This window comes from Oncorhynchus tshawytscha, linkage group LG30 (assembly GCF_018296145.1).
Source record: "Oncorhynchus tshawytscha isolate Ot180627B linkage group LG30, Otsh_v2.0, whole genome shotgun sequence".
Taxonomy (NCBI): domain Eukaryota; kingdom Metazoa; phylum Chordata; class Actinopteri; order Salmoniformes; family Salmonidae; genus Oncorhynchus; species Oncorhynchus tshawytscha.
The window spans coordinates 17,961,362-17,985,428 of NC_056458.1; the positions used below are offsets into that span (position 1 = coordinate 17,961,362).

Below are 24,067 nucleotides of genomic sequence, written 5' to 3' on the forward strand. Positions count from 1 at the left end.
ATGGTGTTTATACTTCCATACTATTGTTTGTATAGATGAACATGCTACCTTCAGGCGTTTGGAAATTGCTCCCAAGGATGAACCAGACTTGTGGAGGTCTAGAATTTTTTTTCTGCGGTCTTAACTGATTTCTTTTGATTTTCCCATGATATCAAACAAAGAGGCACTGAGTTTGAAGGTATGCCTTGAAATACATCCACAGATACACCTCCAATTGACTCAAATTATGTCAATTAGCCTATCAGAAGCTTCTAAAGCCACAACATTCTTTTCTGGAATCTTTCAAGCTGTTTAAAGGCACAGTCAACTTAGTGTATGTAAACTTCTGACCCACTGGCGATATGATACTGAGTTATAAGTGAAATAATCTGTCTGTAAACCATTTTTGGAAAAATGACTTGTGTCATGGACAAAGTAGATGTCCTAACCGACTTGCCAAAGCTATAGTTTGTTATTAAGAAATGTGTTGAGTGGTTGAAAACTAATGACTCCAACCTAAGTGTCTGTAAACTTCCGACTTCAACTGTATCCGATATGGGCAGAAATCTTAAATTCGTGTTAATCTTACTGTCCTGTACAATTTACAGTAGCTATTACAGTGAAAGAATACCATGCAATTGTTTGAGAGTACAAAATTATGAACTTTGAAAGTGTAATAATAAACCAATTAGGCACAACATTTTGAACAGATATGCAATGGTTCATTGGATCAGTCTAAAACGTTACACACACACTGCTGCCATCTAGTGGCCAAAACCTAAATGGGGTGGAATAATACATTAGAACCTTTCTCTTGCATCTCAAAGATGATGGTACAAGATATTTTAACAGATCTAATGTGTTATATTCTCCTACATTAATTTCACATTTCCACAAATGTAATGTGTTTCCTTTCAAATGGTATCAAGAATATGCATATCCTTGCTTCGGGTCCTGAGCTGCAGGCAGTTAGATTTGGGTATGTCATTTTAGGTGAACATTGAGGGAAAAGGGTCAGATCCTTTTGAAAAACAACTTCTGAAAGGGACCCAAGACACCAAGTTTATTGATAATCTTAAATATAGTTATTACAATATTTTCTACAGATCACAAGATGCAGAGAACTATACACCTCACATTTGCTGTCTGGCTTTGCTCATCTGGGGCCCTGTGTTTTGTACAATCGTGACTAAACACATGGCCCCAGATGAGAATTACACCCAAAATTTAAGCAGTTGTCTATGGATGGTGGTGGACCATCTGACATAAGAAAAAGGGTACCATGTGATTAATAAAACTAAAGATTAAAATCCAAGCATGTCACATGATTGCGCAAAACACAGGGCTCTAATCATTCATGACATATATTTGTGGTATTTTCACCCTCCCCTTTTTGACAGTCACATGAACAGTTTATACTGTCCGGTGACCTGCACCGAACAAATAGAGGCGGCAAGGAGACAGCATCATATCTGCAAGCTGCTCAATGTCTATGGGCATATGTAGAATACATATGTACATTTGAATTACATCTGTTTAGATTTAGGCATTTCTGTTTATCTTATGCGCTATTGGATAATATGTATGTCGCCTATATCTACTAAAATCAACTATTAACTAACAATACACGCATGTGTTAATGCTGTTAAATTACGTCATCATTTAGCTGTGAACTAATAAGCCGGCAGTCACAGAGACAGAGGCCGACTGAGGAGGTTTTTAACAAGCGGAAGTGCGCGCGCTGATTCTTGCTGACGGAGTTTAGGTGAGTTTCTGTTTTCATCTGGCTATACCTACCATACGGCATTATCGCAAAGCAAGCAACACAATAAACAAATGTTTTATCATTAGTCAAACTACAAGTTTACGGAATTGCGAGGTTGAATTGTAGAATGACCTCGCTGAGAACCGCTGTGTATCGCCGTTTCACTTCCCCTTTGTGGATACATGAAATTAAACATCAATTCGATACAATCGCGCAACTCTTAACGTTGCATGACCTTGAAGCATCATGTTTATGTAGAATGTCTGATGCTTTTCTGGTGGCTCATAGTTTTATTTAAACCCCTCCGCTCGCCCCTTCTATTTGAACCTGATTTTTTTGTTGTAAATATAAAGTGTTTTCAGGAATATGTCCTATTGTCAGCGTTGCTACGAACTTATACAAATAATGACTCCATTTAACAGGGTTACAAAAGGTTCAGGGGACGTCTGAACCATCTAAAAACAAAACGCTTCTGCTGAAAGCCATGTCTAATGAACACACACCCCTCCTCGCCCATGGGGTATGTGGTCTGTCAGCAGACAATGCAGTGTGTGGCATAGGGGCGTCAGAGGGCACTGGGGAGGCCAACACTCCTAATGCTGTACCTCGAAAGCTCAACACCTTCTTCGGGGTGATCGTGCCCACTGTCCTCTCCATGTTTAGCATTGTCCTCTTCCTCAGAACTGGTGAGTGCAGCATCTAGATGTCAGACAACTACAAATATAGGCTGTGAATGTGAAATTTATTTACATAGCGATGTGCAGTGATGCTTGCTGATGGTCAGAAACTGCTGTTGGCTTCAAGCTTTGCTAGATTCTTTTTAAAAAGTGTGTGTAACTGTGCATGCATGTGAATGCATTAGGTTAATATATTGTGGTCCTGTAACAAGACTAATACTGTGTAATGATTTCTCCTATAGGGTTTGTGGTTGGTCATGCGGGGCTCTTGCAGGGTCTTGTGATGCTGCTTGTAGCCTACACCATTATCTCCCTCACCATCTTGTCCATCTGTGCTATTTCCACCAATGGTGCTGTGCAGGGAGGTGGGGCCTATTGTATCCTTAACACCGGTTTGTTCTCACCCCCCAAAAACTTTTTTTTTTTTTTAGCAAGTGTTTTTTTATTCCTCTTAAGTATTAGTGCAGTTTAAAACAGCTATGCTTTTACTATTCAATCTTGATGCCACAGTCTTTACAGTAATTCTAGCCCTTATCCTTAAGGGAAATTTCACCACGATTTGAACATAATTTTCATCATCTCCAACACCAACCCAACATCGTGAAAATGGCGGGATTCTATGTTTTGTAGTCAAAAAGATAACCGTTTCTGATGACATCTGGACACGGTAAAGACATGGTGGACCCCAAGAAGAGTAGCTACTGCATGTTCAACAGCTAATGGGGATCCTAATAAACTAAATGAAACATCATCTGATGCATCCAGGCCCAGATTACCTAACAGACACGAAGGGGACATGCCCCGAGGCCCCCGACCTCCAGGTGTTTTGTGTTTTCCCAAAAATATTTTTTGGGGGGCCCTGGAGGTAGGTGCCCCGGGCCCCGGAATGCATTAGTCCAGCCCTGTGTGCATCATATGATTTAACCAACTGAGCAGGTTGCTATGCTGACTTTTGCCTGCTCATAGTTTTAAAACCACATGATTCACTCCAGATCAGTGATATTTAACCCCTTGACCTATTGTCTGCCAGTCATGATTAGTCGATCTTTGGGCCCAGAGTTTGGAGGAAGCATTGGCCTCATGTTCTTCCTGGCCAAAGTGTGTGCATGTGGAGTGTATGTGCTTGGTCTGGTAGAGGCACTACTTGACATATTTGGTCAGGATCCAGGTTAGTTTTGACATTCTATAATTAACAGCCCAATACTTATAATTCCTAGCATGCATGCCATGTTTTGTGGTACTGCTTTAAAAAAATCTACTGAATGTTTCTTAGAAGGTTGGTGCCTCATGCATTCAAAGGAGTCATTCCACCATGTGTCCATCTGACATCTTATCAACTTCTGTGTCCCACTCCCACCTCAGCGTCCTCCTCTGTGTTTCGAGTGCTTCCCCAGGGCTACTGGTACACAGTGCTGTACTCTTCCATAGTTCTCCTGCTGGTTCTGATGGTGTGCCTAGTGGGCGCCCACATCTTCGCCCGCACCTCCTTCCTCATCCTGCTGGTGGTGACCATCTCCCTTCTGTCCATCTACATCAGCCCCCTGGCGCTGACCACGCCCCTAAAGTTCCTCATCACCCACCAGGGCCCTGGCAACCAGACCCTCACCTACAATGCCAGCTACACAGGCTTCAACGGCACCACGCTGAAGGACAACCTGGGCTGTGAGTACTGGCTGCCTGGGGTCAAAGGTCAGGGACGGACGGTGCGATAGTACTTAGGTACACTGTATAGGGAACAGGGTGCTATTTCAGATGCATTCTAGTTATAGTAAGCCTTGATAGGGAAGTTGAACTGTATGTGTAAAAAGTCGTTAGTTTTATGGTGTGAGAGAGCTGTTGTAGAAATAGTGTTCTTCCTCTTTCTTATCCTTAGCGGGCTACACTGTGGACTACAGCACTGGTAAAGTCATGTCATTCGCCACCGTGTTCGCTGTCATGTTCACCAGCTGCACCGGAATCATGGCCGGAGCCAACATGTCAGGTACTGTCCACACACATTAAAACTCATGCCAGCTGGTGGATATTACAACTACAAATAGTTGTCATTAACAACTTTCCATATGCATTCTGAATCAAGGTAATGGAATCTTTTAGTTCCAGGGCAAATCCACGGTAACCAATTACGCTGAGACTCCAATTTTGTTTTACTTTAAAATGTATGCCAAAAAAAAACATTGATTTTAAAGTTTACAACTCTACACACAATGATCATGTTTATATATGTACATCTTCTTATTCATTACTTTATACATAAAAATGTAAAGGAGTCATTGTGAATTTGTTAGATATTACTGCATTGTCAAACTAGAAGCACAAGCATTTCGCTACATCTGCACAGTTGTACAATTTTCTATGGAAATTGTTAAAAGTAGTCTTGTGTTTTGTTCAACTTGGAGAATCAATGTGTTTTTGTTTGGTATACATTTTAAAGTGATAAATCTGAGTCTTAGCATAATTGTGTTACTATGGAATTGCCCTCCATTACTTCACATCTCATTTAAGCTTCACGTAGACTCAAACTTGACATGTTCCACCATCTTCCCCTCAATCTGTTGTCTGTAGGAGAGCTGAAGAACCCCAGTGCTGCCATTCCCAAAGGCACCATTATTGCAGTCCTCTACACCTTCATAGTCTATGTCTTGCTCTTCATCCTGGCCAGCTCCACATGTGAAAGGTCTGAATGGATGGGCTGTTATTGAGGCTTGGAATGGTTGGAACTCTGTCACCTATCTAATTTTCTCATAATTGAATACCTGCATATTAATCATACTGAAACAATGTAGTTTAATACAGCCAACTAATGAATGTCTTGTTTAGGACCCTGTTGGCTCAGGATTACGGGTTCTTCCAGCGTATAAACATCTGGCCTCCATTTGTCACCATCGGGATCTATTGTTCTGCCCTATCAGCAGCCATGTGCTCTCTGATTGGGGCGTCCCGGATCCTCCACGCCCTCGCACTGGACCAACTCTTTGGTAAGATGTTGTTGAACAAGTTTCACATTAAAAGACAGGCTATTTCTGCAACAGAGTAAAGGACATGTTTTTGTTTAATATAAAATAAGGAGCATGCTTTGATGTGTTACCCATAGGTTTTCCATTGGCTCCTGCTGCTATCACATCCAGCTCAGGCAACCCATGGGTGGCAGTGCTCTACACCTGGGGGTTGGCACAGGTGAGGAGAAGCGATGGGTGTATCGTATTTAGCTATGCAGTACTACTTTTAATATTCTACAGCCTCTGAGACTTGTGTCTTTGGTGTGACTGTGTAGTGTGTGGTGTTTGCAGGCCAGCTTAATGCCATAGCTGGCCTGGTGACAGTATTCTACCTGCTGGCCTATGCTGCTGTCGACCTGGCCTGTCTGGCTCTGGAGTGGGCATCGGCCCCCAACTTCAGGTAATCAAACACTAGCATCAGGCTGTACAATCTGTTATAAAAAAAAGAAGACATTGACCTCATTGTGTGATGATGCTGTCCTTAGTGAAGTAGTGTTTAACTAGAATACTTTTGACCATCAATGCCCAGTTTTCACCCATCTTTCACCTGTTTTACCTGTCTCCCTGTCTTCACCAGGCCCACTTTCCAGGTGTTCTCCTGGCACACATGTCTGCTGGGCATCCTAAGCTGTCTGGTGATGATGTTCGTCATTAACCCGGTCTACTCCTCAGCCAGCATCGTCCTCCTCTTACTGCTGTTGCTTTTCCTACACTACAGATCACCAACCAGCAGCTGGGGATACATCAGCCAGGCTCTCATCTTTCATCAGGTACCCACACCACACACACAGACTTGTGCCAGTACATACAAACACACACTTACAGTGGGGCAAAAATGTAGGAAACAGCGTAGAAAAATATTTTGCATCAGAAAATGAAAATCTGCTTTCTAAATTGGACAAGTTCAGGTAGTTCTTCCCCATTGCAAAATATTTTCTCTACTGAACACGACCCAGGAACTGGCCCATACAGTGGGGCAAAAAAGTATTTAGTCAGCCACCAATTGTGCAAGTTCTCCCTCTTAAAAAGATGATAGAGGCCTGTAATTTATCATAGGTACACTTCAACTATGACAGACAAAATGAGAAGAAATAAAATCCAGAGAATCTCATTGTAGGATTTTTTTATGAATTTATTTGCAAATTATGGTGGAAAATAAGTATTTGGTCAATAACAAAAGTTTCTCAATACTTTTATAAACCCTTTGTTGGCTTCACACACTGTTGCTGGTATTTTGTCCCATTCCTCCATGCAGATCTCCTCTAGAGCAGTGATGTTTTGGGGCTGTTGCTGGGCAACATGGACTTTCAACTCCCTCCAAAGATTTTCTATGGGGTTGAGATCTGGAGACTGGCTAGGCCACTCCAGGACCTTGAAATGCTTCTTACGAAGCCACTCCTTCGTTGCCCGGGTGGTGTGTTTGGGATCATTGTCATGCTGAAAGACCCAGCCACGTTTCATCTTCAATGCCTTTGCTGATGGAAGGAGGTTTTCACTCAAAATCTCACGATACATGGCCCCATTCATTCTTTCCTTTACACGGATCAGTCGTCCTGGTCCCTTTGCAGAAAAACAGCCCCAATGCATGACGTTTCCACCCCCATGCATCACAGTAGGTATGGTGTTCTTTGGATGCAACTCAGCATTCTTTGTCCTCCAAACACGACGAGGTGAGTTTTTACCAAAAAGTTATATTTTGGTTTCATCTGACCATATGACATTCTCCCAATCTTCTTCTGGATCATCCAAATGCTCTCTAGCAAACTTCAGACGGGCCTGGACATGTACTGGCTTAAGCAGGGGGGACACGTCTGGCGCTGCAGGATTTGAGTCCCTGGCGGCGTAGTGTGTTACTGATGGTAGGCTTTGTTACTTTGGTCCCAGCTCTCTGCAGGTCATTCACTAGGTCCCCCCGTGTGGTTCTGGGATTTTTGCTCACCGTTCTTGTGATCATTTTGACCCCACGGGGTGAGATCTTGCGTGGAGCCCCAGATCGAGGGAGATTATCAGTGGTCTTGTAGGTCTTCCATTTCCTAATAATTGCTCCCACAGTTGATTTCTTCAAACCAAGCTACTTACCTATTGCAGATTCAGTCTTCCAAGCCTGGTGCAGGTCTACAACTTTGTTTCTGGTGTCTTTTGACAGCTCTTTGGTCTTGGCCATAGTGGAGTTTGGAGTGTGACTGTTTGAGGTTGTGGACAGGTGTCTTTTATACTGATGACAAGTTCAAACAGGTGCCATTAATACAGGTAACGAGTGGAGGACGGAGAGGCCTCTTAAAGAAGAAGTTACAGGTCTGTGAAAGACAAATCTTGCTTGTTTGTCGGCAACCAAATACTTATTTTCCACCATAATTTGCAAATAAATTCATTAAATCCTACAATGTGATTTTCTGGAGAAAAAAATTCTTATTTTGTCTATCATAGTTGAAGTGTACCTGTGATGAAAATTACAGGCCTCATCTTTTTAAGTGGGAGAACTTGCACAATTGGTGGCTGACTAAATACTTTTTTGCCCCACTGTATGGGCCATTTCCTGGGTCGTGTTCAGTAGAGAAAATATTTTGCAATGGGGAAGAACTACCTGAACTTGTCCAATTTAGAAAACAGATTTTCATTTTCTGATGCAAAATGTTTTTCTACGCTGTTTCCTACTTAACAGGACCCTGGGGTGTGTCACTGCTGTCATACTTGATGCTTTGAATCTGGTTTCCACCCATTCCACCTCTCCTGTAGGTGCGTAAGTATCTGCTGATGCTGGACGTGAGGAAGGACCATGTGAAGTTCTGGAGGCCCCAGGTGTTGTTGATGGTGGCCAACCCTCGCTCCTCCTGCCAGCTCATCAACTTTGTCAACCAGTTGAAGAAGGGCGGGCTGTTTGTTCTGGGACACGTGAAGCTGGGAGATCTGGGTAATATTATATGGATGGTGACTGGAGTTCTGGTGCCAGCGGAATCGTGATTGACTTACAATAAATGCTTGTCATGTTTATGACCACGTGAAACCTAAAGCTTCTACTATTTGATACAAAAATGAGTAATCTACAGTAAGTGTGATATTCCTAGAAATATGACATTTCTATTCATAGACAATTCATTGAACATTTTATGGAAACTAGTCAGGCTCTTCTTTTGTTTGGGAATCAAGGCAGTCCAGTCACTCGGCCAGCCTCTCATCTGTGTTTCAGCCTCTCATCTGTGTTTCTCATCTGTGTTTCAGACACCCTGCCCTCTGACCCTGTCCAGCAGCAGTATAACTTCTGGCTGAGTCTGGTGGATAAGCTGGGGGTGAAGGCCTTCGTGGATCTGACTCTCTCCCCCTCTGTGAGGCAGGGAACACAGCATCTGCTCCGTATCACCGGCCTGGGTGAGTTACATATCCTCCTGCTTACCATTCTGGGTCGTATTGTTGTCCTGTTGATTTCTCCTCTTCACACACAACGGTGTCGGGAAGAGTATTGACACGACATATTCATTATAATGTTACTACTTTGGAAAATGGAACATAAAACAGTTTTACCCGTCAAGCAATATACTTTTTAGTGCATTTGATTATCCTCCTCCACTCTTATCTCTTCAAGGCGGCATGAAGCCCAACACTCTGGTCTTGGGGTTCTACGACAGTTGCACCCCTGAGGACTACTTCCTCCAAGACCCTGCCTTCTGTGAGTCAAAAGGGTCTGGAGGGGATGATTTTGGGGTGGATCTGCCCTCTCTGCAAGCCCACTTCCCCCCGGTCCGCCATCTGGAGAGCCCACGCTGGCTCACGTCAGAGGAGTATGTGGGAATCATCTCGGATGCCATCAAGATGAGTAAGAACGTGTGTCTTGGCCGCTATTTCTTCCAGCTGCAGGGAGAGGGCATGGGGACCAAGATGGACGGGGCCGCGAGGATCATCGACGTGTGGCCCCTCAACCTGCTGCAGCCAAGCAGCACGTCTGCAGCCTCCGTGGACGTGTGCAGTCTCTTCCTGCTGCAGATGGCGTGTGTTCTTAACATGGCCAGCAGATGGCGCCATGCCAGAATGAGAATATTCCTGTGTGTGGAGGCAGAGTCCAGCGACCAGGGTTGGGTGGTTAAAGAGGAGACCTACCGGGAGCTGTTGAGGAAGCTGAGGATCAGGGCCTCCATCAAGATAGTGCCCTGGGACTCTGTGGTGCAGCTCTACGGACAGAAACAGACACAGGACCCAGAGCTGGAGGGCCTGACGAAGCCGGCCCAGGCCCTTTCAGAGGACTTCCAGTCTGCAGTCAACAGGATGCTGATGGAGCACAGTGCTGAGGCTGCTGTCCGCTTCCTGTATTTACCACGCCCCCCTGCTCACTCCAGCCAATCACACAAATATCTCAGTCAGTTGGAAGCTGTGACTTATGGTTTAGGCCCAACCCTCTTGATTCATGGTCTCACCCCAGTCACGTGCACTGAGCTTTGAGTGTGTCACTATGTGTTTATGGGATCAAAATGTCATGTAATTAACTTCATCCTGAACATGATAGAAAGGGCAGTCTAAATGTTTATAATATGAGCTACTTTACATAACATACTTTTTAGTTAGAAAATAAACACACAGGCACACTACACAACGGGACCTATAAGTATAGCTCTGTTCCCTGGGCATGTAGTTTCACATCTTGTATTGTAACTCATTGACACATCCACTCATTTCTCAAATGAACACATTCAACACCTAGTCAGTCACAGTGGTACCTACCTACTTTCTGTAATATATTTATTTGTTAACTGTCATTTAATGGAGTACTTGTCTCATGCCTTTGTGTTGGTTGGGTAATAATATAAATACATTTATGCTGTGCCTGATATAGCAGATGTAGTTTTCATAAAAAAACTCTGCTCTGGAATTGACCGTGTGGCCAGAGAGTGACACTGATTCAGTGTGAGTGAATGTTACATGTCAGTAGATCAAATGGTCTGTTCTGTGGCACAGGACCAAAGAAGAATCATATGATAGGTTGAATGGTGATGGAGGGAAAATGGATTCTGAAATACAGAAAGGGCAACATATGCTAACTAGCTACTAGAATTTTGTGTTCCTTGTGTTCTTTTATTTGTTATTTGATGCTGGTACAATCGCTTTCCATTGATCCCTTTTCCCAGTGTATTCCTCTTCAGATTGTGACCCAGTTTGGGAGAGCTCACGAGCGTCTGTTGACCAAATGATCTCTTAGGATTTTGGGTCACTCACCAATTGGTCGTGCTTGAAATGCTGCTTCTTCGGACTACTATGTGGTCCATGATGAATTCAAACTTCCTGAAACCGCTATGAACTACATTAGTGCCTAATCCTTGACCATATTGTCATAATACACAAGCATTAAGCCACTGGCAGGCAGACTAAATATGGATTGCTGATGTATTTAGTCTAATTTATAATGCTTCACCCTTATACCAAATGCTAAGGATCATGCCATTCATTTGTTACTTGGGAAAAATATTTCTATTTTTATGCTGTCTTGCTATGCTTTTCTTATGTACAGATTTTGGAAACAATGTTACTGCAAGGAGTTTGGTATCTATGAAAACTATTTACTAATTTAGAGGCATGTAGTTGGCGCTATATGAAAGCTTACACATTTCACAACTTGTGGTGGGATGTTTGTGCTTAAGCAGAAATAGTTTCCTCTTTACAGTCTTATGAAGTTACTGTATATTTCTGACTCTGCTCAGAATCCATGTACTGTTCTCAGGTTGTGCCACACAGACTGTTCTCTAGAGTCTGTGGACTGATCAGTGAGTGCCAGACAGGCTGCTTGTGAGTTAATAAGGACTCTGTCCAAGCAAATGACTCAATAGAAAATGTCAAAAACCAAAGTAATTACATTAAACATGTGTTTTTATAACATACTGTTTCCTTTACACATATGTTACTCAGTAACAACAATTTGACAGTCATTTGTGAATGGGTTGGCAAAAGGCAATAAAATAAACAAAAGTAATTGTCTTTGTATTTATTTTTAAGAAAATCGAGATCACAAAAATGACAGTACAATTTTTGGTATCAACCGTAACATGTTAAGTCCAAATCAACCAGAACATGTTTAAGCGTTCAGTTATGTCGTAGTCTATATCCCTAATATGTATATAGCCAGAATATGTACTATAGAAGCCTGTTTGAGAGTTGCATCTCCCACAGATCATACTCTGCTGCACTCAGGTTATATAGTTCATGATGGATTTGGGGTCAGCTTGTTTACATCAACATTACACAATCTCTTTCCTATAACCAATACCTTTCAATGGCAGTCAATGCAAAAACAGTAACATTGATCAATTAGTTGTCTACATATGAAGTAAAACATATCAATTTCCAATTTTAAAGCACCACAAACGTTTCAGTAGCAACCTCCTTTGCACTCCTTAGTCCTCTTTGCTTGCAGAAAGTTCTGTCATTTCATCAATTTTCTTCTCCATGCTCTGTGCAAATTTCTCTGTCTGCTTCACACAGTAGGATGAAAGGCGTAGCCAATCAGGGAAGAAAATGGACAGAGCAATGTTCTGTGGGATGGCAAAGAGAGACTGAGATATTTACAATCAAATAAAATTGTCTAGTATATTCTGCATGGCTCATTTTTGGCTAAGGTAACAAAAACATTATAGAGTAGTTTGTTTTGAATATTTTAGTGGATAAGAGGAGTTCCTACTTGAAGAGCGTGAGAGACACAGCCACTGGTGTAGCTAGAGTGACCCACTGTGTTCAGAGCTTCACGGGCAAAAGCACTGGCACTCTTCAACAACAGGTTGGGGGGCAAGTTGTGGGTCATGTTAGTGTACACCATAAAGGGAGCCACACACTAAAGGAGAGGAAATTATGAAAACACAAGTGATTGGAAGAAACACAAAGATGCAAGGAAGGATACTGTAACAGGTGTGCATGTGATACAACATTCTTAAAGTATTTTACCTGAACTGTTATTCCCTGTGACTTGTACTCTGAATTCAGAGATCTGGAAAAATATGTCACAAAAATCTGCCAAGAAAAGAATGGATAACATTGATCCTCTGTAGCAGTTATAGAGCACCAGGATAGTGGGTTTGATTCCCGGACCATCCGTATGTAAAATGTATGCATGCATGACTGTAAGTCGCTTTGGACAAAAGCATCTGCTGAATGGCATATACAGTTGAAGTCGGACGTTTATATACATCTTAGCCAAATACATTTAAACACAGTTTCACAATTCCTGACATTTAATCATAGGAAAAATTCCCTGTCTTAGATCAGTTAGGATCACCACTTTATCTTAAGAATGTGAAATGTCAGAATAATAGTAGAGATGTATTTATTTCAGCTTTTATTTCTTTCATCACATTCCCAGTGGGTCAGAAGTTTACATGCACTCAATTAGTATTTGGTAACATTGCCTTTAAATTGTTTAGTTGGGTCAAACGTTTCAGGTAGCCTTCCACAACCTTTCCACAATAAGTTGGGTTAATTTTGGCCCATTCTTCCTGACAGAGCTAGTGTAACTGAGTCAGGTTTGTAGGCATCCTTGCTAGCACATGCTTTTTCAGTTCTGCCCCAAAAACTTATATAGGATGAGGTCAGGGCTTTGTGATGGCCACTCCAATACCTTGACTTTGTTGCCTTTAAAGCCATTTTGCCACAACTTTGGAAGTATGCTTGGGGTCATTGTCCATTTGGAAGACCCATTTGCGACCAAGCTTTAACTTCCTGACTTCCTGTCTTGAGATGTTGCTTCAATATATCCACATAATTAATCTCCTCATGATGCCATCTATTTTGTGAAGTGCACCAGTCCCTCCTGCAGCAAAACACCCCCACAACATGATGCTGCCACCACCGTGCTTCACGGTTGGGATGGTGTTCTTCGGCTTGCAAGCATCCCTCCCTTTTTCTCCAAACATAACAATGGTCATTATGGCCAAACAGTTCTATTTTTGTTTCATCAGACCAGAGGACGTTTCTCCAAAAAGTACGATCTTTGTCCCCATGTGCAGTTGCAAACTGTAGTCTGGCTTTTTTATGGCGGTTTTGGAGGAGTGGCTTCTTCCTTGCTGAGCGGCCTTTCAGGTTGTGTCGATATAGGACTCGTTTTACTGTGGATATATATACTTTTGTACCTGTTTCCTCTAGCATCTTCACAAGGTCCTTTGCTGTTGTTCTAGGATTGATTTGCACTTTTCACACCAAAGTACGTTCATCTCTAGGAGACAGAACACGTCTCCTTCCTGAGCGGTATGACGGCTACGTGGTCCCATGGTGTTATTACTTGTGTACTATTGTTTGTACAGATGAATGTGGTACCTTCAGGTGTTTGGAAATTGCTCCCAAGGATGAACCAGACTTGTGGAAGTCTACCTTTTTTTTCCTGAGGTCTTGGCTGATTTCTTTTGATTTTCCCATGATGTCAAGCAAAGAGGGACTGACTTTGAAGGTAGGCCTTGAAATACATCCAAAGGTATACCTCCAATTGACTCAAATGATGTCCATTAGCCTATCAGAAGCTTCTAAAGCCATGACATTGTTTTCTGGAATTTTCCAAGCTGTTTAAAGGGACAGTCAACTTAGTATATGTAAACATCTGACCCACTGGAATTGTGATACAGTGAATTATAAGTGAAATAATTAATAATAATAAAAGTTAACAAGAAATTTGTGGAGTGGTTGAAAAATGAGTTTTAATGACTCCAACCTAAGTGTTTGTAAACTTCTGACTTCAACTGTGTATGCACTGATCAAAAAACTAAAGTGTTGGTCCCATGGTTCATGAGCTGAAATAAAAGATCACAGACATTTTCCATATGCGCAAAATGCTTATTTCTCTCAAATGTTGTGCACAAATTAGTTTACATCCCTGTTAGTGAGCATTTCTCCTTTGCCAAGATTGTCCATCCACCTGACAGGTGTGGCATATCAGGAAGCTAATTAAACAGCATGATCATTACCCAGGTGCACCTTGTGCCTGGGCCAATAAAAGGCCACTCTAAAATGTGCAGTTTTGTCACACAGCACAATGCCACAGATGTCTCAAGTTTTGAGACAGTGTGCAATTGGCATACTAACTGCAGAAATGTCCACCAAAGCTGTTGCCAGAGAATTGAGTGTTAATTTCCGTGAGAGGAATTACATATTCACCTGATTTGTTTGATTTGAATAGTTAACAATATATACTTAACAACAGTAAGACATTTCTGTCCTACTAATGCTGTGTTTTCATGGTTACTCTAGCTTCCTGCAGCTAGTCTGGGTGTTGAGGACATGGGTTTTTACTAGAGATAGCTTGAGCTGACAATTGATTGATGTCTTGGTGATGAAAACTAAACAGCCACATTCCATTCTATGATTAGTGGTGAATTGTGTATGCTTGAGTGAGAGAAAGTTAAGTGAAAGGGAATGGCACCTTGGTGGCGGAGTAGAGAGACAGCATGGGTTGTGGTTGAGCACCTGCCTCTGAAGACATGTTGATGATCAGACCGTTCCCTCTGGGAAAGACAGGACAGGTACATAAAGGGACAATTCCATAGATTGAAATCATTAATAAGATTCACATTTCATTGACATCACCATGATGCATATGTACCTTGAAACCATGCGTGGGAGAACCAGTCTGGTCATCTGAGGAATGATAACGCCATCAGTACCATCACCAACATCTCCATAATCACCAGAATCCTCTTTCACCCCCATCACCATCATCATCCACATCATGATCATCATGTTCAACAACACCAATGTTAATCTCCTAAATGTTAGCATTATATTTCTCACATTATGACCAAATATTAAAAGCTATGACTTTGTATGAGCCATACACTCGTTTAGAAACATAAACTAAGACATGGGCCATGCATAGAACTTCACAGAGGGAGTCTATAAGTCCTGACAGATCATCTCACCTGGGTAACAGAGAGGATGTTACAGTTGATCACCTGGGTGATTCTCTGTGTTAGGGAGGAATGAAAACACAAATTAACTCAACTATTAACTGAAGTTTTAAATCAAACCATAGTACATTATTACCTTGTTAGAATCAAAATGGCACCCAAAACATGATATATACAGTTGAGGTCGGAAGTTTACATACACCTTAGCCAAAAACATTTAAACTTCGTTTTTCACAATTCCTGACATTTAATCCTAGTAAATATTCCCTGTCTTAGGTCAGTTAGGATCACCACTTTATTTTAAGAATGTGAAATGTCAGAATAATAGTAGAGAGAATGATTTATTTCAGCTTTTATTTCTTTCATCACATTCCCAGTGGGTCAAAAGTTTACATACACTCAATTAGTATTTGGTAGCATTGCCTTTAAATTGTTTAACTTGGGTCAAACGTTTCAGGTAGCCTTCCACAAGCTTCCCACAATAAGTTGGGTGAATTTTGGCCCATTCCTCCTGACAGAGCTGGTGTAACCGAGTCAGGTTTGTAGGCCTCCTTGCTCGCACACACTTTCAGGTCTGCCCAAAAATGTTCTATAGGATGAGGTCAGGGCTTTGTGATGGCCATTCCAATACCTTGACTTTGTTGTCCTTAAGCCATTTTGCCACAACTTTGGAAGTATGCTTGGGGTCATTGTCCATTTGGAAGACCCATTTGCGACCAAGCTTTAACTTCCCTCAAGACTGATGTCTTGAGATGTTGCTTCAAAATATCCACATAATTTTCCTGCCTCCTGATGCCATCTATTTTGTAAAGTGCACCAGTCCCTCCTGCAGCAAAGCACCCCACAACATGATGCTGCCACCACCATGCTTCATGATTGGGATGGTGTTCTTCGGCTTGCAAGCATCTCTCCTTTTCCTCCAAACATAACAATGGTCATTATGGCCAAACAGTTCTATTTTTGTTTCATCAGACCAGAGGACCTTTCTCCAAAAAGTACAATCTTTGTCCCCATGTGCAGTTGCAAACACTGTTTTGGAGCAGTGGCTTCTTCCTTGCTGAGCGGCCGTTCAGGCTATGTCGATATAGGAGTGTGGATATAGATACTTTTGTACCTGTTTCCTCCAGCATCTTCACAAGGTCCTTTGCTGTTGACCTTGAATCGATTTGCACTGTTCGCACCAAAGTACGTTAATCTCTAGGAGACAGAATGCATCTTCTTCCTGAGCGGTATGACGGCTGCGTGGTCCCATGGTGTTTATACTCGCGTACTATTGTTTGTACAGATGAACATGGTATCTTCAGGCGTTTGGAAATTGCTCCCAAGGATGAACCAGACTTGTGGGGGTCCACAATTTTTTTTAATGATGTCTTGGCTGATTTCTTTTGATTTTCCCATGATGTCAAGCAAAGAGGCACTGAGTTTGAAGGAAATACATCCACAGGTACACCTCCAATTGACTCAAATGATGTTAATTAGCCTATCTGAAGCTTCTAAAGCCGTGACATTGTTTTCAGGAATTTTCCAAGCTGTTTAAAGGCACAGTCAACTTAGTGTATGTAAACTTCTGACCCACTGGAATTGTGATAGTGAATTATAAGTGAAATAATCTGTCTGTAAACAATTGTTGGAAAATTTACATGTCAAGCACAAAGTAGATGTCCTAACCGACTTACCAAAACTATAATTTGTTAAACAGGAAATTTGTGGAGTGGTTGAAAAACGAGTTTTAATGACTCCAACCCAAGTGTATGTAAACTTCCAACTTCAACTGTATACATAGACCATTAATGTGAGTGGGGGGGTGTGTGAATCCTACCTGCTCAGGGTTGGGAATGTCCAGGAAATGTACCAACTTGTCAGAATAGTTCATGCCGACATTGTTAACTGTAAATGAGGAGTGTCAGAATATATTTCTATGTAATTGAGTATTACATTTCACTACTAACATCCATTGAAAGAGAGAAAAGCTACAGTGCCTTGAGAAAGTATTCACACCCCTTGATTTTCCCCACATTTTGTTGTGTTACAGCCTGAATTTAAAATGGATTAAATTGAGATGTGTTGTCACTGGCCTACACATAATACCCCATAACGTCAAAATTGAATTATGTTTTTAGAAATGTTTACAAATTCATTAAAAATGAAAATCTGAAATGTCTCAAGTCAATAAGTGTTCAACCCCTTTGTAATGACAAGCCTAAATAAGTTCAGGAGTAAGAATGTGCTTAACAAGTCATAATAAGTTGCACGGGCTCTGTGTGAAATAATAGTGTTTAACATGATTTTTGAATGACTACCTCATCTCTATACCCCACAAACACAACACAATGTGGGTGTATGAATACTTTCTGAAGGCACTGTATGTTGACGGTAATAAGAGCACATTCTACATTTAATTGCAGACTAGCTTTAGTTCCTTTCTCATTTCCTGATTGTCGTCCCCTTTTTGACTCCTTGTTCTCTTCCTCCTATATATCATTGCCATAGGTTCCCTACCCAGGATGCCTATGTCCAGGTCCTGTAGTGCCTCAGCTATAGCAGGGTAGATGTCATGGCCCTCTGTGAAGTCTGTCTGGATGATCTGGGTCTGGCGTCCATGTTGGCTCTCTGGAACAAACATATTGACGTACAATTTCATATAAAGGGACAATTACATTTGCATATTGATCTTTTGTACCTCAACTCTTCATTTAGTTATGTTTTTCCATCTCAGCCCTTCACTCACCAATCTCCTTGGCGACAATGTGGAGTTTATCTTTTGACCGGCTGACCAGTACAATGTCCAGACCTCTTCTGGCCAACTGTAGTGTCCAGGAAGAAAGGCAAATGTTACGTGAGTAAACACTCATTTTACAAAGCACTTGAATTACATGCTTATGCATTCTTCTATCTCATCTGTACACAGGCGAGAATCAGTAAAGACTCACCTCATTTGCATAAGCTTTGCCAATCCCTGAGGTAGCCCCTGTGACAACTGTAGAAAGGAGATCATGGTCAGAATTAGTTAGTCCGCAGACTTCCATAATTACATATTACTACTATTGTTGTGTCTCCTCATCCTCTGCAGTGAGAGGTCTCTGAGAGAGGTCAGGTCGGACATTGGGTATGACTGCAGGATGGAGGAACATTCCTTTCTTTCAGAATGCTGGCAGGAATGCTGCTATCATGGTCTGCTCGGTGGAAGCATACTATCGTTTGTCATCAGATACTTGTAAAATTGTTTTATAGTGGCCTTTGTCAAGCACTGGCAACAACTTTTCTCCAACTGCTGCCAAAAATGTAAAAAGATGTGCTGCAATAACCAACAGGAAAGTTAAGTTTCCAAATGAGACTGAAGTGGACCATTGCCCACACAAATCCTGTTCCACCTAACAGCAGATATCATCTTGTGCACAGGGCAAAATAGTGAGCTGTAAAGTGGAATGTGACCTGCCTCTCTCAGTCTTCCATTGAACAGGGCTAGGGTAAGGTGCACAGGGGAAACATGATACACTCCGGGTGGGTTGCACCAACATGGTTTAAATTAATCTAAGTTTTGTTTTTTTGTATTATTTATTATTGTAATTACTTAACGTTAATGACCCATTTATTATTTGTCCGCTAACCACCTGATCATGGCACGTCAAAGTTCAAATTTCTCCGCTTATGAAAAAAACTATTGTCGGAGCTGATGGAGGAATTTAGTAACGTACTGGAGGATATAAAGACAGACAACACCACTGTCAAAAAGAAGGAAGACGCCTGGGCAATTTTATGCGACAAATTTAATGGATCGGCACGGATTAAAGAGAAGAGGGACCCAAATTGGATGATTGGCCTCCGTCCAATGGAATTGATCCTCTCTCCCAGAAGATATGCGAGATGATTCCTCAGCAGTTTGCCCCTCTCCATAACCCCTATGATAACGACGGACAACTTGACCCACCAATATTTAGTAAGCATAAATAACTGTTAAATATCAATGCCTATAATGCATGTTAAAACTAACGTTAACACTACTTCACTACAATGTTACCGTTGTCAGGCCCGTTACAGCATGTTGCATAACATCATCATTCGTACCAAGGCAATATCATAAACCCCAATTCAATTGTTGTACAAAATGGGCACGTAAATAGCCTACTAATGAGTTAATTATCAGAAAACTCAACAGGTCTCTAATTATTCTCTGAGGAACTCGTTTTGGTCTCTCCGCAGTAGATATGCTGTCATTTAATCAGTTAAACCACCTCAAGTGGCAGTTTAGAATTAATCTCCAATCTAAATGTATATAATTTGTCAAATTCATTTAGCAACAGGTTTACAATTCATCTAGGTTTAAAGTGAAAACTAAACGTAGATTAGAGGAATGATGTAATATAACTAGGATTAATTTAAAACTAGGTTTAACATTTGGTGCAACAAGATTAATAGATAAACCTTGATTTAACCCAGTTTAAGAGTTAATCCATGTTGGTTTTACCCACCCTCAGTCTACTGTAGTAATTTGTTTTTATCTTGTAGAGAATGTCTAAAGAATCATGTAAAATAGCCATCACTGTGACTAAAAAGAGAATGCATTTATTTTCATAAATAAACAAATATCAGTCTACTGTAAAAATAGCTTCCTTTACATAACATGTAGCCTGCCTTACCTGCCCATTGTCCATATGCCTTTAAATCAGTTTGCCAAACTTTTGACAGCACATACACTCTGAATCCACACCAGCAAATCCAGGACCATTTGAGCATGTAATACAGCACTGTGAAGCCACCTATGAACATCAGTCCCCTCACAAGCATCGAGTCTGATACAGTATCCATGTCTGGGCAAATTTCACTCACACTTCAGCAGACAGTTCTTCAAAAATATGAACTTTCGCTGGTTTTATAGTAGAAATGAACATGCTTACTTAGACATACAACGTGCAACGCTCCGCCCAAGAATCTTGATCTAATCGGCGCATTGGTCAGGAATATTTCCTGGTGCGTCATCTCAGCAAATCAATAGGCAAAAGCAGTATGACGCTTTTCCGCACCGTAATCTTCGTCCTCCACAAGAGCAATACCAAAGAGGAAAATGCGAAGCGAGAGGTTTTACTCTGGCCCAAAAATGCCCAATACATTTCTATGGGTTTATTTTGGACCTGAGTTTGTCGCCTGCCTTCCAGCATTTGGGACAATGACTCCCATTGTTAGGGCGGAGACATGGTCATATTGTCATTATATATAGAGCTCTGGCTATACAAATACTACAGTTTATAGCTTCCTGTGAAAATCAGTGTAACTGCAAAAATATACTTAAGTATCAAAAGTAAAAGTAGAAATCATTTCAAATGTCTTATTTTAAGTAAACCAAAAGGCACGATTTTCTTATTTTTTAAAAACTTTATAGATAGCCAGGGGCACACTCCAACAATCAGACATAATTGACGAGTGAAGCATTTGTGTTTAGTGAGTCCGCCAGATCAGAGCCAGTAGGGATGACCAGGGATGTTATTTTGATAAATGCATGAATCGGACCATTTTCCTGTCCTGCATTGAAAATGTAAGGAGTAGGCTACTTTTAGTTGTCAGGGAAAATGTATGGAGTAGGCTACTTTTAGTTGTCAGGGAAAATGTATGGAGTAGGCTACTTTTAGTTGTCAGGGAAAATGTATGGGGTAGGCTACTTTTAGTTGTCAGGGAAAATGTATGGAGTAGGCTACTTTTAGTTGTCAGGGAAAATGTATGGAGTAGGCTACTTTTAGTTGTCAGGGAAAATGTATGGAGTAGGCTACTTTTAGTTGTCAGGGAAATGTAAGGAGTAGGCTACTTTTAGTTGTCAGGGAAAATGTATGGAGTAGGCTACTTTTAGTTGTCAGGGAAAATGTAAGGAGTAAAAAGCACATTATTTTCTTTATGAATGCAGTCAGGGTTGAGTAGGTTACTTTCTAAATGTAATCCGTTCCGTTACAAGTTACCTGTCCAAAATTGTAATCAGTAACGTAATTTTTGGATGACCCCAAACTCAGTAAAGTAATCTTATTACATTCCATTACTTTTAGATTACTTTCCTCTTAAGCGGCATTAGAAGAAGACAAAAATGTATGTTACAAATTTAAATACATCTTTTGCAGGATAAATCAATGTTAAAGTTTACATAGCTGGCCATATATGGATGTTAAAATATACTTTATGGGTTGGTTATGTGGCTTCTTCTAACCCATCACTTTCTACTACATATAATAATATGATTACATTCTATCTTTACATTAAAACCAAAGTCTATCAGAATTCCAGTCATTCCAATAAATGTTATACCCCTTGACCTTCAAGAATAGGACTTGGAAATACAGAAGTATAGATTAGACAAATTGTTTTACCTGAGCATGACCCCAAAACCAAGGACTTATTAGCTAGCCCTACTCTGTTGTTTATGATTTTGTTGTCATGGAGGACTGATTGGGCTCATTGATTCGAGTTGAAAAATAAGTGCTGTGGGTGTGCAAAGCTTTCATCGAGGCAAAGGGTGGCTACTTTGAAGAATCTAAAATATATTTTGATTTGTTTAACACTTTTTTTGGTTACTACATGATTCCATATGTGTTATTTCATAGTTTTGATGTCTTCACTATTATTCTACAATGTAGAAAATAGTACAAATAAAGAAAAACCCTTGAATGAGTAGGTGTTCTAAAACTTTTGACTGATAGTGTATATATAATGTATAAGTCCAAAAATAGATGTAGCAACTACAGATTGCCAATTTAAGTCTATCAAAAGTGCGGAAGTTTGAGAATATGTCTACTAGGCCTATGGATTTTTTTTTTTATCAGCATGAATTGGATTGAGCAATAAAAGCCCCGCTTTTAATCCATAGGCTTGGATCTGCACTATGTAGATGTTGCAAGAGCGCATTTTCACTGGCTGTCCACTGGTTTCAAAAACAATGATTAATGGGCAGCTTAAACTTCTTGAATTCAAACATTATTGGGTTCAAATACACATTAAGATTTGTGAAGAGCCATCCACAACAACCACAATCCGTAAGGCGCAAATAGCTAAATGAGAGAGCAGCAGTGTGATTCACATCAATGCGCTAACGTTATGTAAATATCTGTAATGAAACAGGCAGGGAGCAGGTCTCGAACCCTCGACCCCTAGGTCCGGCGCACTATCGACTGTGCCGCAAAAGCATGCTCGTGCGGCAGAGTCAATTTCCGCACTTATAAACCCAGGCTCGTTACACTACTCCCTCCATTCAAAGAGCGCGTCCTCGCGCTAGTTTGCGACTCTACGTCTTACAGGAACGCGCTCACCGGTCAAGCACACGCACTGTCGTGGATGCGAGGTCCGATCACTTCTTCCAATGTAATGAAACAGCATATCGCCGTAGACTACACCACTATTGTCGACCTTACCTCCAAGCGTTTATTTCAAATTGTATCATCTTTGGATGCCGACTGTAGTCGCACCATTGGAAGATTTAGCTTGGACTGTAGCCTACAAAAGTCTATTCCTGCTCTTTTCCCGCGATCCATCAAACACATTTGGTGTGTCATCAAAGTATTCTCTGATTTGTTGTCAGACTCGCTCAGGTCGAACAAATTTAAATGTGCGCCTTTTTTAAATGCTGTTTTGAATGTCATTGAGAAAACAGAGAACTGTCAAAGATTTTTTTTCTCACAAATACCCTTTCAGAATTTAAAAGTAATCCACGAAGTAATCATCTAGTTTTTCCAAAATATCCGTAATCTGATGACGATATTTTTGCTGCTAATGTAACAGATTACAGTTACCGTTTTTTGTAATCCCTTACATGTCATTTGTAATCTGTTACCCCCGACCCTGAATGTAGTGGACTAAAAGTAAAAGTTCTCAAAAATATAAATAGTGAAATATAGATACCCCCCCAAAACTACTTTAGTAGTACTTTAAACTATTTTTACTGAAGTACTATACACCACTGGGGAAAATGAATGGAGTTTTTATAGGGTTTTTGGATAAATGCCGAAAATACGGTCTGGGGTAAACACAGGTTTAAGAGATCTTATCTGTTTTGTTCTATGAGAATCTTAATAAACTAACTTCACTTTTTTTTAAGCATTTATGTAATTAAAAAAAGGACATAAAGCACATAAAATGCTTCATAATTCATAAAGATCATGTTAACTGACTGATATTATCTCATAGAACAAAACATGTGATGTTTATTCCAAAACCCTATTCTTTCCCCATTCATTTCCCCATATGAATGGCTGAATGACCAGAGGTAACTCATATCCGTTTTTTAGGACTACAAGCTGGCGAGCTCTATTGGTATGACATCAATTCCAATGTCATGTTCAAAGTTCACAATTTTACCAATTGTAGGTGAGAGCAGAACTACTTTGAAATAGTTTTGACTGTGTTTAAAACTTGGGGACATACAACATGGGCTCCTTCACATCGTCTACACATGTGGCATTGCACTCTTATCAATACAGTGTAACAAGCAATCAGTTATCTGTAAGTTGCGTGGCTCCATTGTAGAGGCTGTGCTTGTTATGTACTTTGTATCACTTGCTTGTCCTATGCAGATAAATGACCAAACGCTATACTGGCAGATTAACTCATTGTGTGTGGTGATGTTTAAAAACAACATGTTTATGTTATGCTTATAGATAAGCTAAAAATGTGCGTGAGGAAGTGTTCATTATCATAACTGAGAGTGTGACGTCTGCTGCTCAGTAATGTACATTCATCCCTGTGATAGCTTTAGGATTTGTTCACTGTACAAACGGTGTGCTTCCCCTCCATGCAATCTCCATAGTTTTATAATAA

General features: G+C 40.9%; 2 protein-coding genes across 3 annotated transcripts; one reads left to right on the plus strand and one right to left on the minus strand.

Moving 5' to 3' along the window:
• The first annotated feature begins 1,447 nt into the window (after positions 1–1,447).
• LOC112228628 (solute carrier family 12 member 9) lies at positions 1,448–11,370 on the plus strand. Of its 2 annotated transcripts, XM_024394096.2 has the most exons (14): positions 1,450–1,744; positions 2,167–2,430; positions 2,664–2,798; positions 3,452–3,589; positions 3,784–4,083; positions 4,295–4,402; positions 4,984–5,095; positions 5,239–5,396; positions 5,513–5,595; positions 5,693–5,817; positions 5,995–6,187; positions 8,154–8,328; positions 8,637–8,783; positions 8,998–11,370. In XM_024394096.2, exons 2-14 carry the CDS (start codon positions 2,229–2,231, stop codon positions 9,846–9,848), a joined length of 2,727 nt encoding a protein of 908 aa, XP_024249864.1. In that variant the 5' UTR covers positions 1,450–1,744; positions 2,167–2,228; the 3' UTR covers positions 9,849–11,370. The 2 variants fall into 2 exon arrangements, with proteins under 2 accessions (XP_024249866.1, XP_024249864.1); XM_024394098.2 differs by lacking the exons at positions 2,664–2,798; positions 3,452–3,589 and having other exon boundaries at positions 1,448–1,744.
• Positions 11,371–20,169, minus strand: hsd20b2 (hydroxysteroid (20-beta) dehydrogenase 2). The gene is made up of 11 exons (XM_042309280.1): positions 19,918–20,169; positions 18,211–18,257; positions 18,009–18,084; positions 17,780–17,890; positions 17,100–17,167; positions 15,293–15,337; positions 14,977–15,011; positions 14,797–14,878; positions 12,336–12,401; positions 12,076–12,225; positions 11,371–11,929 (listed from the first exon to the last, which is right to left on the minus strand). The coding sequence occupies exons 1-11, from the start codon at positions 20,084–20,086 to the stop codon at positions 11,792–11,794; spliced, it is 987 nt and encodes a 328-aa protein (XP_042165214.1). The 5' UTR covers positions 20,087–20,169; the 3' UTR covers positions 11,371–11,791.
• Between the last annotated feature and the right edge of the window lie 3,898 nt (positions 20,170–24,067).

Excerpts from the sequence above, each read along its gene's own strand:
- LOC112228628 (XM_024394096.2), top strand. The coding sequence starts at position 2,229 with ATGTCTAATGAACACACACCCCTCCTCGCCCATGGGGTATGTGGTCTG. Across the intron at positions 4,084-4,294 it reads GCTGAAGGACAACCTGGGCT|CGGGCTACACTGTGGACTAC; the intron begins GTGAGTACTGGC and ends TCTTATCCTTAG. Across the intron at positions 8,329-8,636 it reads CGTGAAGCTGGGAGATCTGG|ACACCCTGCCCTCTGACCCT; the intron begins GTAATATTATAT and ends TCTGTGTTTCAG.
- hsd20b2 (XM_042309280.1), bottom strand. The coding sequence starts at position 20,086 with ATGGATACTGTATCAGACTCGATGCTTGTGAGGGGACTGATGTTCATA. Across the intron at positions 15,012-15,292 it reads ACATCCTCTCTGTTACCCAG|ATGACCAGACTGGTTCTCCC; the intron begins GTGAGATGATCT and ends ATCATTCCTCAG. Across the intron at positions 12,226-12,335 it reads CACAGGGAATAACAGTTCAG|TGTGTGGCTCCCTTTATGGT; the intron begins GTAAAATACTTT and ends CCTCTCCTTTAG.